Genomic DNA, 17,177 nt, shown 5'->3' on the forward strand with positions numbered 1-17,177 from the left:
CAGCAAGATCAAGCGGCTTCCTATCAGAGATCTCCAGGTCAGTATTCCCCCCGCTTTCGTTCCCAAGGTAGGAACTCCAGGGGCAGAGGTTTTCGCTTCCAAAGGGGAGCGTCCTCTAACAGGGCTTCAAAAAAACCTAGATGGTAATCTTTCCTCAATTCCCATAGGGGGTCGCCTAGCCCATTTCGCCTCTAATTGGCGTCTCTCCTCCAAGGACCCCTGGGTCATTGACACTGTTCAAACAGGCCTCCTTTTAGAATTTATTTCTCCTCCCCCGAAACGTTTTATTTCCTGCCCTTCTCCCAGGTCCTCCTCAGATTGTAAGGAGGAGGCCATTTCTCATTTATTGTCCATCAGAGCCATTCAACCGGTTCCTTCCGGTCAGAAGGGCCTAGGGTTTTACTCCATCCTATTTATGGTTCCAAAGTCCTCCGGAGGTTGGAGAGCTATTTTGGATTTAAAGAAGCTAAACCTATTCATCAAATATAGGAAGTTTAAGATGCACTCCTTATCTTCTATTTTGGCCGCCATCCACACGGGAGATTTCATGGTCTCCTTAGACCTCACTGAGGCCTACCTCCACATTCCTATAGCCAAATGCCACAGAAAATTTTTACGTTTTTCCTTTCAAGGCAGGCATTTCCAGTATAGGGCGATGCCATTTGGCCTTTCCTCGGCCCCTCGGGTCTTTACAAAGCTCTTGGGGTCCCTGGCGGCCTATATCCGGGCGTCTCCCATCCACATTTTATGTTATCTTGATGATATTTTGATTCATGGGAACTCCCTAGAGAAAGTGAAAACAGACCTTTCTGTCACCATGTCAGTCCTTCAGGACCATGGATTTTCCATCAACTTTGATAAAAGTCACCTCCAACCTTCCACATCCATCTTACACCTGGGATCCATTATTAATTCAGAATCCTCCCAGGTTTTTCTCTCTCCCGAGAGAAAACTCAGTATAGGGGAGTTAATTTCTAACATTTTATCTAATTCTTCAGTATCCATAGTAACTCTGTCATCCCTTTTGGGGAAGATGGTGTCATGCATAGGCATCATTCCCTGGGCTCGCCTTCATGCTAGGGAACTCCAGTGGCTCCTATTACCCTTTCAGAGATCGGGGCACAGCAACTCAAATCGTCGCATTGTCATCCCACCAAGTGTTCGCAGATCCTTCAAGTGGTGGAAGTCTCCGGCCATGGACAAAGGATCCCCGTTCAGGTGCCCGGATCAATTTGTCATCACCACAGATGCCAGTCTATCGGGATGGGGCGCCCACGCCCAGGGGATGATAGCCCAGGGCACGTGGTCCCCGGAGGAAGCTTCCAGGCCAATCAATTGGCTAGAGTTAAGAGCCGTTTCCCTGGCTCTGAAGCACTTCTCTCCTCGCATTCCCAACCGGCACGTTCTCATTCTCACCGACAACATTGCCACAAAAAGCCATATCTGCAGACAGGGGGGCACGAGATCCAAGGCCCTCATGAGGGAGGCCCTCAAGTTAGGCCTTTGGGCGGAAAAACATCTTCGGTCGCTCCTAGCCGACCACATCTCGGGGAGCCTCAACGTCCAGGCGGATTGGCTATCTCGAGCAACGATAGACCCAGGAGAGTGGAACCTCCATCAAGACCTGTTCCATCAAATCAGCCTCAGATTCGGCCTACCAATCCTGGATCTCTTCGCGACCAATGCGAACGCCCAACTCCCTCGCTTCTTTTCCAGATTTCCATCCCCGGGAGCGGAAGCAATCAATGCCCTCCGGAGTCCATGGCCTCCAGGCCTACTCTACGCATTTCCTCCAATTCCAATTCTCCCGGACGTGATTCACAAGGTCCTCACCGAGAGGGCCCGAGTAATCTTAATCGCCCCTCATTGGCCCCGCCGGCCCTGGTTCGCGGATCTCCAACAGCTGTCCGTCCAGGACCCTTGGCGACTCCCCGTTTCGGGGGATATGCTGCGGCAGGGGGCCTCATTCCATCCAGACCCGGAGTGGTTCCACCTCACCGCCTGGCTGTTATCAGGAGAGACTTAGAACTGCGTGGTCATGACCCCGATTCAGTGGAGGTCATTTTAAAGGCCAGAAGGGGTTCGACCAATCGAATCTACGACCACACGTGGTCCAAGTTTCACCAGTGGTGTCTACAGGAAGGTCTCTCTCCTCTGTGCATCCCCATACACAGAATCATTTCCTTCCTTCTGCAAGGCTTCCATAAAGGACTTTCCACCAGCACCCTCCGGCGTCATCTGGCAGCCATTTCATCTGTCCTAGGGGGTCCCCGCAGACAGCCTCTCCGATCCTTCCCTGAAGTTCAGGAATTCCTCAAGGGCATAGCCAACCTCAGACCTTCCAAGGTCCACAGGTATCCATCCTGGGATTTGCCACGGGTTCTCCATTCCCTCACGCAGGCACCATACGAACCCCTTAAATCGGCGTCCCTCAGGTACCTATCCTTTAAGGTAGCATTCCTGGTGGCTATTACCTCTGCACGACGCATTTCGGAGTTGGCTGCCCTCTCAATCAGGCAGAACCTTTGTCAATTTCATCAGGACAAGGTAGTCTTGCGACTGGACCCCACCTTCTTACCCAAGGTCAGTTCCATGTTCCACAGAACTCAGGATATTGTCCCACCATCCTTCTGCCTCCAACGAGACCATCCCTTGGCAATTAGATGGCACACCCTGGATCTTATTAGAGCGCTGAGAATCTATATCCAACGCACTGGACCCTTTCGGAGGTCAGAAGCACTGTTTATAGCCTATCACCCCAGAGTCATGGGTGCCAAAGTGTCTTCAACAGTAATAGGCCGTTGGATCAGAGGGACTATATCTAAGGCCTATGAATCGGCCTCCCTCTCAGTCCCAAGGAACATCACAGCGCATTCCACCAGGAGCGCAGCCACCTCGGCCGCTTGGGCGACTCAAGCCCCGTTGGAGGAGGTCTGCAAAGCAGCCACTTGGGCCTCGCCAAATTCCTTCATCAGGCACTACAAGATTGATGCTTACGCTTCAGCGGACGCTGCCTTCGGCAGAAGGGTACTCCAATCCGTTATCTCACACGATAGCAATCTAACCCCTCCCTAGGGACCATCTATTGGGTATGTCCCATGTGACTGCTGGACCCGCTCCTTCAGTACGGAGAATAGGCGTTGATTGCTTACCTGAACGCCTCTTCTCGTACGGTGAGCGGGTACAGCAGTCACTTCCCGCCCTTGTATGTGTCTTCTTTACCTTCTATAATCCTTTTTCCTCTAACAATAAGAGTTGAACACTACAGAGCTTCACAGCTGAGCCTAGTCTATGGATTCGCGAATTCTGGGGAAGGGGCGGATCCGGCAAGCTTTTTTAACACTAGGCTCAGTTCCACCGGATTGGACATGAGCAACCCATGTGACTGCTGTACCCGCTCACCGTACGAGAAGAGGCGTTCAGGTAAGCAATCAACGCCTAATTTGTTCCTGAAAAATAATAATAAGCAATTGGCATTTACTTTTGTCAGCCAAACTCCTCTTCCTACCCTAGTTAGGTTTGCCTACTTTCTTTATTTAGAGTTTCTAATTATTTATAAACATTAATTAAGCAAATGATGTTATTTGTGTCCGCTTCTTATAGATTGGAATGTTCAAGTATTTTAGAATTTGGAATGTTCAAGTATTTTAGAATTTAATAAAGTAATATAATTATTTAAAGTTAAAGTATTATATTGAGAACTACAAATAAAGAGGCGAAAAACATGTGGAATGGCGAATCAATGATGAAAATGTGAAGTTCACTGTTTTTTTTCCCCTCTCTGCATCTTTGCTTTAGATGGAGCCAATTCAGGGAACTGGTGGACATCAAGAAAGATGCTCTTATCTCAGCTCTCAGTATCCAGAATTATCATCTTGAATGTAATGAAACCAAATCTTGGATCAGGGAGAAGACTAAAGTTATTGAGTCCACCCAAGAGCTTGGCAATGACTTGGCTGGTGTTATAGCTCTTCAGAGGAAACTAACTGGAATGGAACGTGACTTGGTAGCTATTGAAGCTAAGCTCGCTGATCTCCAGAAAGAGGCCGAAAAGTTAGAATCGGAGCATCCTGACCAGGCTCGAGCCATTCTGTCCAGGCTTGCTGAAATCAATGATGTTTGGGAAGAAATGAAAGCAACTCTGAAGAACCGTGAAGAGTCCTTGGGAGAGGCAAGCAAACTGCAGCAGTTTTTGCGTGACTTAGATGATTTCCAATCCTGGCTTTCCCGGACCCAAACAGCCATTGCCTCAGAAGACATGCCCAATACATTGATGGAAGCAGAAAAGCTGCTTACACAGCACGAAAACATTAAGAATGAAATAAATAATTATGAGGAAGACTATCAGAAAATGAGAGATATTGGTGAGATGGTGACCCAGGGTCAGACTGATGCTCAGTACATGTTCTTACACCAGCGTCTGCAAGCCTTGGACACCGGATGGAATGAGCTTCACAAAATGTGGGAAAATCGGCAGAATCTTCTTTCCCAGTCCCATGCTTACCAGTTGTTCCTTAGAGACACAAAGCAAGCAGAGGCATTTCTTAACAACCAGGTGAGCAGTTATCTTGACAAGGATGCTTTAATTTTCAGAAAGTAGGTTCGGGCAACTTGTGATTCTCCAAATGTTATGAATAGCATCCCCCCTTGTTGAACTGGAGGGGCGGGAACACAATGTCCATTCTTACTTTGAAATGCCAAAATAGTGATATTAAACTGACTCTCTTTTTGGAGGATAACTTCTGAGAAACATTAGTAGCATTTTTTCAACTTCTACTGAACTGACTAAACTGACCAAATTTAAGCCAGTCACCTGAAAAAATAAGAAAATTAATTTGAGATATTTTCCTGTGGGGCAGTGATCTTTATTCTCAAGAAACCATTCCCTAAACAGACAAAAAGTGTTTTGAAAATCTTTTTGTATGAGGAAGCTGTGATAAGATACCCAAGCTGATATATTGACTGTAGTCAGGCAACACATACCTGCTGGATCAAAAGGAATGACAAGCTTGTGTTCATCTTGCTTATCTTGCCCTAATTTTTATTCTCGTTTATTGGGTACCTGAATAAAAGGTTTTCTGGTTTTCCCAAACCTTTATAATCCTATACTGAAAGAATGCTTCTAGCCACAGTTGAAGAGAAATTAGGAAGTCACCTGGTTGAGCTTGCCACTAATTCACAGTCCTCCAAATCGTGATGTTGGAATCTATATCTATTGAAGGTGACTATAAATATGTGGCATGGTCTTGCAAATGGTCCAACAGATCTACCTTTGTAAAGATTCATTTTTGGCTCAACAAGATTAACAAGTACCTAGAAATCAGTTCATTTATATATGGAAACATGTTTAAAAATTCACAGCGAGTCTACGGAGAGGGGCGGCATACAAATACAACAAATTATTATTATTATTATTAAAATTAGTATTATGTTTGCGTCAACAGAGGCCATTTGCACTAGAGAGATGTAAATCAGTTTTCTGCTCTAGCAGAATGTACAGTACTGTGTTATGTTAATCTAGATAATGTTAATCGTAGTCTAAACAGCCATAAATTGTAGAATAATTTATATCTTTATCTCTTTTTTTAATTATAGGAATATGTTTTGGCACATACTGAAATGCCCACCACTTTGGAAGGAGCAGAAGCTGCTATCAAAAAACAGGAGGATTTCATGACCACAATGGATGCCAACGAGGAGAAAATCAATGCAGTCGTAGAGACCGGAAGAAGACTGGTTAGTGATGGCAACATCAACTCAGACAAAATCCAAGAGAGAGTGGACTCCATTGATGACAGGTACGTTCATTAATATTTGGGAGAGCCGTGTGCTTGCCAAATGCACAATATCATTAATAAATTACAGTTGACTGGATTCACACCACACATTAAGCTACAGTCAAATTAATTTGGCATTGGGATGCTCTAGCACAGTGATGGCGAAGCTATGGCATGTGTGCCACAGGTGGCACGTGGAGCCATGTCTGAGGGCACGCGAGGCATTGCCTTATGTCAGCTGATTTTCGGCTGCCTTTTTGGCCATTTTCACTCTCCCCATGGCAACAACAGGACAACCAGAAGTTCATTTGTCTGCTCATCTTCACCCTCCTTTTTGCTGTCAAAGGTCTTCAGGAACTTCTTCAGCTTTGGACACTTGTAGCCAGGCCTCTCATATCTTCGCCCATTTCTTCTGCAGCCGGACAGGCTTTCCTGAAGGCCTCTGCACCGAGAGCTCTGTTATCAGTTACAGAGACTTTCAGGAAAGGCCTTTAGGAAAGCCCCTGCAGATGATAACAGAGTTACGGATCGATCCAGAGGTCTATTATCAGCTACACAGGCCTTCAGGAAAGCCTTCCCAGCTGCAGAAGAAATGGGCCGAGGTGTGCAAGACCTGGTTGCAACTATCTGAAGGTAAGTAGTAGCGCAGCTCCACTTTCTTTCATTTCTGGACTTCCAATTGGTTTGTTGGGCCATTTTTCACTTCCCTAGGCTTCAAGAGGCTTCTCTGAATCCTGGGGAGAGGGACAAACAGCCCAACAGGCCTACTGGAAATCTGGAGGCTTCAGTGAGTCCTGTGAGTGTGCATGAGGAGGGAAGAGCCTGTGGGTGGGGTGTTTAAGCACAGGGAATTACATTATGAGTGTGGGAATGTGTGTGCATGCTATCGCGCATTCACAAACCCTTCTGGCACCTAAGTCAAAGAAGGTTCACCATCACTGCTCTAGTAGAACATTCATTGAGTAAGATATTAATTGAGGACAGAAAGGAAAATTGTTTCATGTTTTAAGCTGAGGATATTTGCTATGGATGCTTTAATATAGGACTATTGTAAGCTGTTAGATTCATATGACTCGGTGCCATGCAAATATTTTTTAATAAGTAATACACGAAAGAAAACCAACAACAATTCAGTTCGATTCATATGACTAGAATCATACCATGAGAATCATGTGAATTAATGTACCAGGTCTACTTTATCCATATCAGCATTTTCCATAAGCTGTCATGGTTTATAAATTGTACTAAGAAGCTACCAGAATAGACGTGATGTGTAGCTAGGATTTCTGAAAGCTGAATATGCTGGTTGATGGTTCCTGACTACTTGTCTAACACACCTGTTGAGGTTAGGGAAGGTGACATTAGAGCATAAAATGTCCATTGTTTCCAAGTAAGAATGTTTGCATGTCAAAGTTGTTTTCTGACATTTCTTGTGTCTTGACCAGTATTCAGAACAAAGTCGGCTGAATGTCAGAATTTATTGTTCTTACTCTGTCCTGAAATCTGTAAATTTACTTTGCCTTAAAGTTATACCAGCATAAGCTGGCTCTAACCTTAGTACTTTGCTGGTTGGTATTCCTTTTTTTAAGTTTCCTGTGTTAGGCTTACCAGGCTTACCATACCACAACAAAATTACATTTCTAATTGCACTCAATGATGTACAATAATGTTCTACATAAGAAGCGAGCACTAAGTTAGAAAAATAAGTTGAAAGGGAGATCCAGGATAGACTTCTGTAGTAGGATTTATCACTAGAATGATGGCATCATCTGTCCTGCAGTGCCAAGGTTATAAAAATTCTTTACATGGGTTTCCAGAAGAGTAGCTATTGAGGGGCTGTCACACAATTCCAAGTTCATATATGGCTTTAAGGTTGTTAATAATAAAGGAAAGTGATGACATCCTCTATCAGCACCAGCTTAAAAAGATACCTAATACATTTTTTTGTATCAACTTCCTTGCCAAGTCTGTCTAGACTTAAGTGCCTGCTATAACTTACATGTATACTCACCCAGCCACTTAACTAACTGTTAACTCTGTTGAATGAGTGGCACATCAGATTGAAGATTTTATACTGGCACTTTGGCTGAGACAATGTGCTGTTTCAGGTTCTAGTTAGTCTTCAATGATCTTAGGTGGGTGAAAATAGCATGTAGTTTAAATATAGACAGTCCCTGGTTCAGTTGTATCTCCAGTTAGAAACTTTCATCTATTTAAAAATAGCTATTATTAAACAACAGTATGTATGTGTATGTATGTATGTGTTTATGTATATGTATGTATATGTGAATGTATCTGTGCGTGTATACACATACACACATATGCGCATACACACACACACACACATACATATATACCTACAGTTTTAGGAGAAAAAATGGAACATTAAGACCAACCCCCATTTTAATTGTAGATGTTTTAAAGGTATTACCTACATCCTGGATCCACACTTTTTTGAATATTGGATCCTTACACATAGTTATAGCTTCCATAATTTGCACATAATAATAATAGAACCTAATGACTAAATCCAGACAAGCAAAGGATGACATACAAAAGACATCATTTTTGTAGCACAGTTAGAGAACTTCGTAGTAGTTTCCTACTTTGCATGATAGAGGAAAGATAGTGAAGATGTTCTGGTTTATTTTCTAGTTCACCATGTAGAGATTGTGTTTATAGTTTAACAAATTATTCATATTTCAGTTTATTGAACCAAGATATAATAATCAAACCTTTAAAAACTAAATTGCTGTTTCTCATTTTCTTTTAAGTCTAAATCTAGTATACAGTGATCCCCCGGTTATTGCGTCCCCGACCATTGCGAACAGGGTAATTTGCGATTTTTCAACCCGGAAGTCAAAATACCATCTACGCATGCGTGCCCTTTTTTTTCTATGGGCACGCATGCGTAGATGGCAACCGGGAGATCAGCTGCTGGGCGGCTTCCCTGGGTCTTCCCCCTCTTGCTGGCATCAGCGAGGAGTTTCCCCACCGCCCACGCAAACTCCTCGCTGCCGCTCGCCCGCCCTTCGCCTGCCCACGCCGTTCGCTCCCCCTCTTGCTGGCGGGAGGGCGAGAAGCCCTCCCCAGCACCCGCTCGCCCGCCCTTCGCCGCTCGCCCGCCCTTCGCCCTGGCGGAGAAATTCCAGCCCCCACCTGGTCCCGCCCGATCCTCCTCCCTGAGGCAGCTCGCCCTCCCATGGCCGCTTCCTCCACCCTCCATCGCAAGCCCTCGCCACCGCAGCCAACGCGCGCTGCGATCTTCAAGCCCGGCTCCTTTCGGCCCAGCATCCCGGGCCAAGCAGCTGCCTTCCGTGACTGAGCCTGGCTGGCCCGGAAGATCGTAGCGCGCGTTGGCTGCAGCGGCGAGCGAAGCCAAGCCGGCAGCAATGTCGCCGCCGCTGCAGCCAACGCGCGCTACGATCTTCCGGGCCAGCCAGGCTCAGTCACGGAAGGCAGTCGCTTGGCCCGGGATGCTGGGCCGAGAGGAGCCGGGCTTGATCCGCTGAGCCTGGCTGGCCCGGAAGATCGTAGCGCGCGTTGGCTGCAGCGGCGGCGACATTGCTGCCGGCTTGGCTTCGCTCGCTCGCCGCTGAGGAGCCGAAGATGGGAGGCGGCGCAGCGAGCGAGCGAAGCCAAGCCGGCAGCAATGTCGCCGCCGCTGCAGCCAACGCGCGCTACGATCTTCCGGGCCAGCCAGGCTCAGCGCATCAAGCCCGGCTCCTCTCGGCCCAGCATCCCGGGCCGAGCGGCTGCCTTCCGTGACTGAGCCTGGCTGGCCCGGAAGATCGTAGCGCGCATTGGCTGCAGCGGCGGCGACATTGCTGCCGGCTTGGCTTCGCTCGCTCGCTCGCCGCGCCGCCCCCCAATCTTCGGCTCCTCGCTAGCGCTGCGGAAGTTTAAAACACCATCTGCACATGCGCAGATGGTGTTTTTACTTCCGCAGCACTACTTCGCGAAAACCCGCTCGTTGCGGGGGGTCCTGGAACGGAACCCTCGCAACGAGCGGGGGATCACTGTAGTTGTAAAGGATCACTGATATTTGATGCCTTCCTTATTTGTTTTAATGTTCAGCAAGCTGAATTGTTTTTGTTTAATTCTGCAATCATCTCTTTCAAAAACAAAACTTGCTTGTAATTAGGGAACCCTTAAAAGTGCATACCACAACTTCCTTTTTCTAGAATACATAGATATAATCATTTGCAAAGTTATCTTAAGCCTGTTACTTTATTTAAGGATTATGAAAACCACCAGAGAGCTTGACATGGTAAGAGTTGGTTTATATAATATTAACTCATAGCCAAGGCTAATTAATGAGCTTTTGAGAAATTATGCCTTGTGTGAGAAAAAATTGTAATATGCAATTGAATTATCAACAGAACATTTTGCCAAAGCATTTGAATTTTCATGCAGTTTTTTGGGGGGAAAGTGGAAAAGTTTTGCCCATTTTAGAGACAAAGGAATTCTCATTGCTGAATGGGGAAAAAATGGCCCAGTTTCTGTTACTATTTTTTACAGGAAATAAACAAGGCTATTATCTGTAACCAGTATCATTTTAAATTGACTTTATTATGAGTTTTGATGACAAATCTATTAAGAGCTACCACCACAAAAATATTTTATTTTTTAAAGAACAAAGGCTCCTATGATAATTTTATTTTAAATATTTTTTTCATTTCTCCTCTATTTAGTGAACAGCATAAAACTAACCATAATCACTAGAAAGCAGTAGTTTTCTTTGTTTGCTGCCCCCTAATGGAATTTTGCCATCTAGATTGGGTAGCTTTTCAGTTAGCTTTTTCTCATTAAGAGTCCTTGACAAGATATGTTTTCCTTTCCTAACTGATGCTGTATACTGATGTTATATATTTGCTACAATAATCAGCTAAACATATGATGTGCCTGGTTCAGATCCACCACCACCATCACCACCCCAAATTCAAAAGATGGTTTTAAATGAGCCACCCTCTCCTTGCCTGTTTGATATGTATGAAAAGGAGGGGGAGGAAGATCAAAATTAAGAATGATTACTAATACTAATTTTTTATAAAATAAATATTATGAAGCCAAATTATGAAGCCAAATTATGAAGATTGGAAAAAAATAACTTTTATAAAATTTCTGTAAAATATCTGTATTCCTGTGCATTAAAACTCATTTTTTGAAATTATGTAAAACAAAATTAATTTTTCAAACTAATTCGCATGTAATTCATCAGGGTTCTTTGAACTGTCCATCTCTTCTGGTCAGCTCAAATGTGCTACTGTAACATGCTCCATATTGCCTGTTCTTGGCAGGTGTCTGGTAGGTTCACCTGGTGCAAAATAAGGCCACATGGTTAATTATGTGTGTCCTTAGAAGGAGAAAGCTGTTCCATATGTATTTATTTATTTGTTCGTTCATTCATTCATTCATTCATTCATTCATTCATTCATTCAATTTTTTTATGTCGCTCTTCTCCTTAGACTCAGGGCGGCTTACAACATGTTAGCAATAGCACTTTTTAACAGAGTTAGGCTATTGCCCCCACAATCCGAGTCCTCATTTTACCTACTTCGGAAGGTTGGAAGGTGGAGTCAATCTTGAGCCGGTGATGAGATTTGAACCACTGACCTGCAGATCTAGCAGTCAGTTTTAGTGGCCTACAGTACTGCACCCTATCCACTGTGCCACCTCGGCTCATATGCTGTACAGTTATCGTTTTGATTCTGGATCCAATTTAAGATGCTGGATTTTACCTTTAAAGCCCTATATGGCATGGAATCAGATTACAGTATATGAAAGACCATCTTTCTCCATCCCATCAAGTCCAACAGTAGAGACATGTTAAAGTCTAGCCTAGTGATGGCGAACTTATGGCACACTGCCACAAGTAGCACGCAGAGCCATATCTGAGGGCATGTGAGGCATTACCCTATGTCAGTCTGGCGCACATGTGGCACATGTGCCCACTGGCCAGCTGATTTTCGACCTTCTTTTTGGCCATTTTTGTTCTCCCTAGGCTTCAGGAAAGCTTCCTTAACCCTGGGGACAGCGAAAAACGGCCCAACAGGCCTACCGGAAGTACAGAGGCTTCAAGAGGCCTATGTACATGTGTGGGGGTTGTGCGCGTGCATGGGAGAAATGGCATTGCATTACAGGTGTGCACTCTTTTGGCAACTGAGCCAAAAAAGGTTCACCATCACTGGTCCTGCGCATAAACATTGGAAAATAACAAAAAGTGCAATTTCTCCCATGCCTCTGAAAGGAGAGTCCAGCATGGGTTTAGCTCAAGTCTTATTGGTAGGACTGAGTTTTAAATTAACATAATTACATAATAATTAGGTACCGCCCCCTTACTGCCCAAAGAAGCCAGTTTTAAAAAACTCAGTCTAGGTTAAGGACATGAGTTTTCTTCCTCTAGGATGAGTATGTTTAAAGTAGTAAATAAATTTGATTGTATTTGAACTTTGTAATTTTTTTTCCTTTCTCTTACACAGATTCGTGTTCGGCTGGGGTCTCTGCCCTCCGCGGGCACCACCCCCACCTTTCCTCCTTTTGGGGCCTCTTCTCTCCGTGGGTACTGCCCAACGAGGAGCAACTGGGCTGTCAGTCCCTGACCCCCGTGGCCAGACTAAGCCCAAAACACCCCAGATGGGAGGGGTCCGCCCCTCCCCATTGACGGGGGCGGGGGGAGAATAAACGCCGCGGCCGCCATTACAAGCCACCAAACAGCTGATCACTCGATCGCAGGGAGCGGATGACAGCGGCTGGCTTTGCGGGTGCCCGAGAGTCCCTGGGGAGGGATGGCTGCCTGGACTGCACGGCAAGGTTTTTTCCCCCGGCTCTGATGGCCATGGCGCTCAACTCTGAGGCGGATTCCTCGCGCCCGCCATTTTTTTCTGGCACCCGAAGGCGCGAACGTTCTTAATTAACGTTTTAAAAAGGCGCGAACTGGGCAGGTTGCCAACCTTTGTGGAGGCTCTATTCTGCCCAGAGACAGACGCTGGGGGTCACGTGGTGTCTTGACAGCCAATTAAGCAACAGCCTAGCTGTCAGATTGCACTCACGTCTCACTTGCGAGTGAGAAATTGCGGTGTAGGCCAGTGACTGCCCTTGTTGGATTCGAGTTGTGAATACGCTGCCCCTATAACGATAATGGCTGATCAAATCGAGGCCAGGGAGGAGCAGGCCCAAGCACTTAAGGCACCTCCAAAGGGAAAGGACAAGGCTTCAGGCAAGCCTAAGAGCAAATCCTCCCAATCGGGCTCCTCTCTTCGTGAGGCTGAGAGAAAAATCAAAGCCCTAGAGCAACGTTTGGAGGCGGCCTTGTCCCCCCCCATCCCAGGGGGACTGGCTATAGGTCCCTTTCAACCACTTCCTCCATCAGCTCTCTCACCTGCTGTATCAATGGGGCTCCAAGGCACTGCAAGAGAGAGAGACTGGTCACCTGACAGGCAGGCATCACAATTTCCTCCTCCACCTTTGCCTTCTCCTGCCTCGAGGCCTGAACGGCCTTCATCATCTAATAGTCAGGCTTTGCCACAGGTTGGGTTGCAGACAGCTTATGCTCCCTCATCTACCTTCACGCCAACGGCAGCGGGTCTTAGAGACCACACAGACGCTTGGCAAGCCTTTTTACCAACGTTACAAGACATTATCGCTAATGCGTATACACAAGGCATAGCGGCGGCAACCCAGCGTTCTAATGCCTTCACATCACAGGCTACCCAACCCAGAGATATCTGGTCAGCTCCACCGCCCCCTACTGGGTTGGGTTCTATGTCTGTTGACCATTCCAATTTTGAGAAGGACAGCGACCACGGGAACGGTTTGTCGGACGACGAATTCAGTTTTCCCGAGCAACCAACAGTGGCCGGCCTATTTAAACCCTCCTTGTTTAGGGTTTTATTGCACAAGGCGAAACAGGCCTTGGATGTGCCGGGATCGGCGACTCCGGTGGAACCAGGAGATGGGCCGCGCACATCGGCGACATTGTGCAAAGAACCCACCAAGGAATCAGACAAGGTTCCTGCGCTGGAAATATTTCTTGAAAACATCAAGCGCCCATGGCAAAATCCAGCGGCGGCGCAAGGGCCTTCAAACCTAGAGCGCAGATTTTATACATTCGATGACAACATGGAGAATCTGCTACAGTTTCCCCCCGTGGACAAACCGGTGGCCACATTGGTCTCCCATGCGGTCGTGCCGTCAGAGACTGCTGATAACTTGAAACCTGATGAGAGGAGGGCGGAGACTCTCCTGAAGAAGACTCATCAGATGGCCGCTTGGGCTCTTCGGGCGGCATCCACTGCCTCGTTTTTCAATCGGGCATCCATCATGTGGATCCAGGAGGTCCAAGCGAGGCTGGGCTCAGACGAGACCCAACTGAGGCAGGACTTAAACAAGCTCCTAGCGACGGCTGAATTTTCTACAGACGCCAGCTAAATTTGCCTCAAGGGCTATGGCGTCAACCATCTCGTCCCGGCGCTTACTTTGGCTGAGGAACTGGCAGATGGATGCCAAGTCGAAGTGGACATTGTCTTCGGCTCCCTTTGAGGGCACAAAACTGTTCGGGGAAGCTCTTGAGCCTGTCCTGGTGGAGGATAAGGACAAGAGGAAGGTCCTTCCGAGATCTTACCGCCGCCAGGACCACAGGACTGGCCCGTACTCCCGTCGTCAGCCCTTTCGGTGGGACTCGTGGTCGGCCACGTCACAGCCGGCCAGACCTTACTCCCAGGGTAACTTCTTGACGCCCTATAGAAGTGACAGATCTTACTCCCAAGATCGGGGTATAGGTTTCTCCCAGACAAGACGGCCCTTCCGGGGATACCAGCAACGGAACCTTCGACGTTCCAAGTGACTGCCGAGATGACACTCCCTTGGGGGGCAAGTTACAGCGGTTCAGCGAGGTCTGGCGGACTACTTCTTCAGACCCCTGGGTGTTGGCAACTGTTTCTCGGGGACTGCGAATCGAGTTTCTGCACAGTCCTCCGCATCACTTCGTAACTTGTCCTGTACCCAAGGATCCCGCAAAGAGGGCTCTCTTGGAACAGGAGATTTACCACCTCTTGCAGATCCAAGCAATCGAGCCAGTTCCGGACAATCTCAAAGGTACGGGATTTTATTCAAGAGTGTTCCTCGTACCCAAAGCGTCAGGGGGTTGCAGACTCATCTTGAACCTCAAACGTTTGAACCAGTATGTTCTTTACCAAAGGTTCAAGATGAGCTCCCTCCGTTCCATCCTGGCCTCCGTTCGGGCAGGGGACCTTCTTACCTCAGTTGACTTGAAGGAGGCCTATCTGCACGTCCCCATACACCCGGCCCATCGACAATTTCTCAGGTTTTGTCTAAACCACGTCCATTATCAATACAAGGCAATGCCCTTTGGCCTGTCATCGGCCCCGCGTACCTTCACAAAACTCTTGGACGCGCTGATGGCCGATCTACGATCCCAACCAATCCGAATCCTAGCATATTTGGATGACATCCTCCTGTCTACAGACCGCAGGGCGGCACACCGGGATTTGCAGACCACGTTGGCCTTACTACAACATCACGGCTTTACGATCAATGTGCCAAAGAGTCACTTGGTCCCTGCAACCAGGCTCATCCACCTGGGTGCGGTAATAGACACAGTTTCCCAGAAGGTGTATCTCTCTCCGGAGCGGCAGCTCAACGTTTGCTCACTGGTGAACAGTCTCCAACGGCAACGGAGGGTCCCATTGTCCTTCCTATCCAAGGTACTGGGAACCCTGGTATCCTGCGTGGACATTGTTCCTTGGGCCCGTTACCATTACCGGCTGCTTCAGTGGACTTTACTCCCATTCCAGCGACGGCGTCTAAGCCATACGCATCATCTGATCTCCGTGGGACACGAACTACGACTTTCCCTGAGATGGTGGAGATCCCCGGCACTGCGTCAGGGCTCCCCCTTTGGCCAGTTTCATTATACCATCCTTACCACGGATGCCAGCCTTCTGGGGTGGGGCGCCCATGTCAACTCCCACGTGGCCCAGGGGTTTTGGAAACCCCAGGATCTACACCCGATCAATATCAACTTCTTGGAGTTGCGAGCGGTCCGCTTGGCATTACAGATCTTCTCCACCCTACTAGAAGGACACCACGTTCTCGTACGCACGGACAATGTGGCGACCAATGTGCGCATTTAAATCATCAGGGAGGGACGCGGTCTCTCAGACTGATGGAAGAGACGGTTCTTTTCGATTGGGCGGAGACGCATCTTTCCTCTTTGCATGCAGAACACATCGCGGGAGAGGACAACAAACAGGCGGATTGGCTCAGCCGACAAGCGCTGGACCCGACGGAGTGGAGGCTCGATCCCCTTCTGTTTCAAGAGATCGTCCGTCGGTTTGGGGATCCGGTGGTGGATCTGTTCGCCATGCCCCAAAATACCCAACTCCCGAGGTTTTACTCCCGGTTTCCATCCCCGGGAGCCGAGGGGGTCAATGCCCTGCACCTTCCGTGGCCAAAGACCTTACTGTATGCCTTCCCTCCAATTCCACTTATTCCAAAAGTATTAGGGAAGATCCTGATGGAAAAGGCGGAGGTGATCCTGTTAGCACCACATTGGCCTCGGAGACCTTGGTTTGCGGACCTCAGGGAACTATCCATCTCTCCACCGTGGCGGATTCCAGACGACCGGATCTCCCTCAGCCAAGGGTTTGTGTATCATCCGGATCCTCAATGGTTCCACCTAACTGCTTGGCACTTGAGGGGGACAGGCTGAGGAGCTGTCACCTTCCCGAGAATGTTATTGCCACAATTCAAGCGGCTCGACGCCCTTCCACCGTTCGAATTTATCAGGCGACATGGGCTGCCTTTACCTCCTTCTGTAACAGCAGACACTTACAACCTCAGGACTCTTCAGTTCTTCCTGTTCTGGAGTTTTTACAAACAGGCTTGGAGAAGGGTCTGGCGCCAAACACTTTGAGACGTCAGGTTGCGGCGCTAGCCACCATTATAAAGGGGGACGATGGGGGCTCCTTGACCCATCACCCTTGGATTAAAGACTTCCTCAGAGGGGCTACGAACACACACCCTCCTCCGGTACGTCGTTTTCCCACATGGGACTTAACTTTGGTCCTTCAGGCCCTCACTGGTCCACCATTTGAACCTTTAAGGACAGTTTCATTACGTTACCTTTCTATCAAGACGGCCTTTTTAGTAGCAGTTACCTCGGCTCGGCGGGTATCCGAATTATCTGCACTGTCGGTGAGATCGGATTTGTGTAGGTTCTATCCAGACAGAGTTAGTTTGCGTCTGGATCCCACGTTTATCCCGAAAGTCAACACACACTTTCACAGAGCCCAGGAATTGGTGTTACCAGATTTCTGTACTCGTGGTAATCACCCTTTAGAGCTTAAGTGGCACAAGGTAGACGTACTCAGAGCATTG

At 47.6% G+C, this 17,177-nt stretch overlaps 1 protein-coding gene across 2 annotated transcripts in view; it reads left to right on the plus strand.

Moving 5' to 3' along the window:
• Positions 1-17,177, plus strand: part of SPTBN1 (spectrin beta, non-erythrocytic 1) — a 215,589-nt gene that overhangs the window by 149,615 nt on the left and 48,797 nt on the right. For both annotated transcript variants that reach the window (XM_070734769.1, XM_070734770.1), the window contains 2 exons: positions 3,799-4,555; positions 5,596-5,798. In XM_070734769.1, coding sequence (XP_070590870.1) covers positions 3,799-4,555; positions 5,596-5,798 — 960 coding nt within the window. The remainder of the gene's footprint in view (positions 1-3,798; positions 4,556-5,595; positions 5,799-17,177) is intronic.

Source organism: Erythrolamprus reginae, chromosome 1, assembly GCF_031021105.1.
Source record: "Erythrolamprus reginae isolate rEryReg1 chromosome 1, rEryReg1.hap1, whole genome shotgun sequence".
NCBI lineage: Eukaryota > Metazoa > Chordata > Lepidosauria > Squamata > Dipsadidae > Erythrolamprus > Erythrolamprus reginae.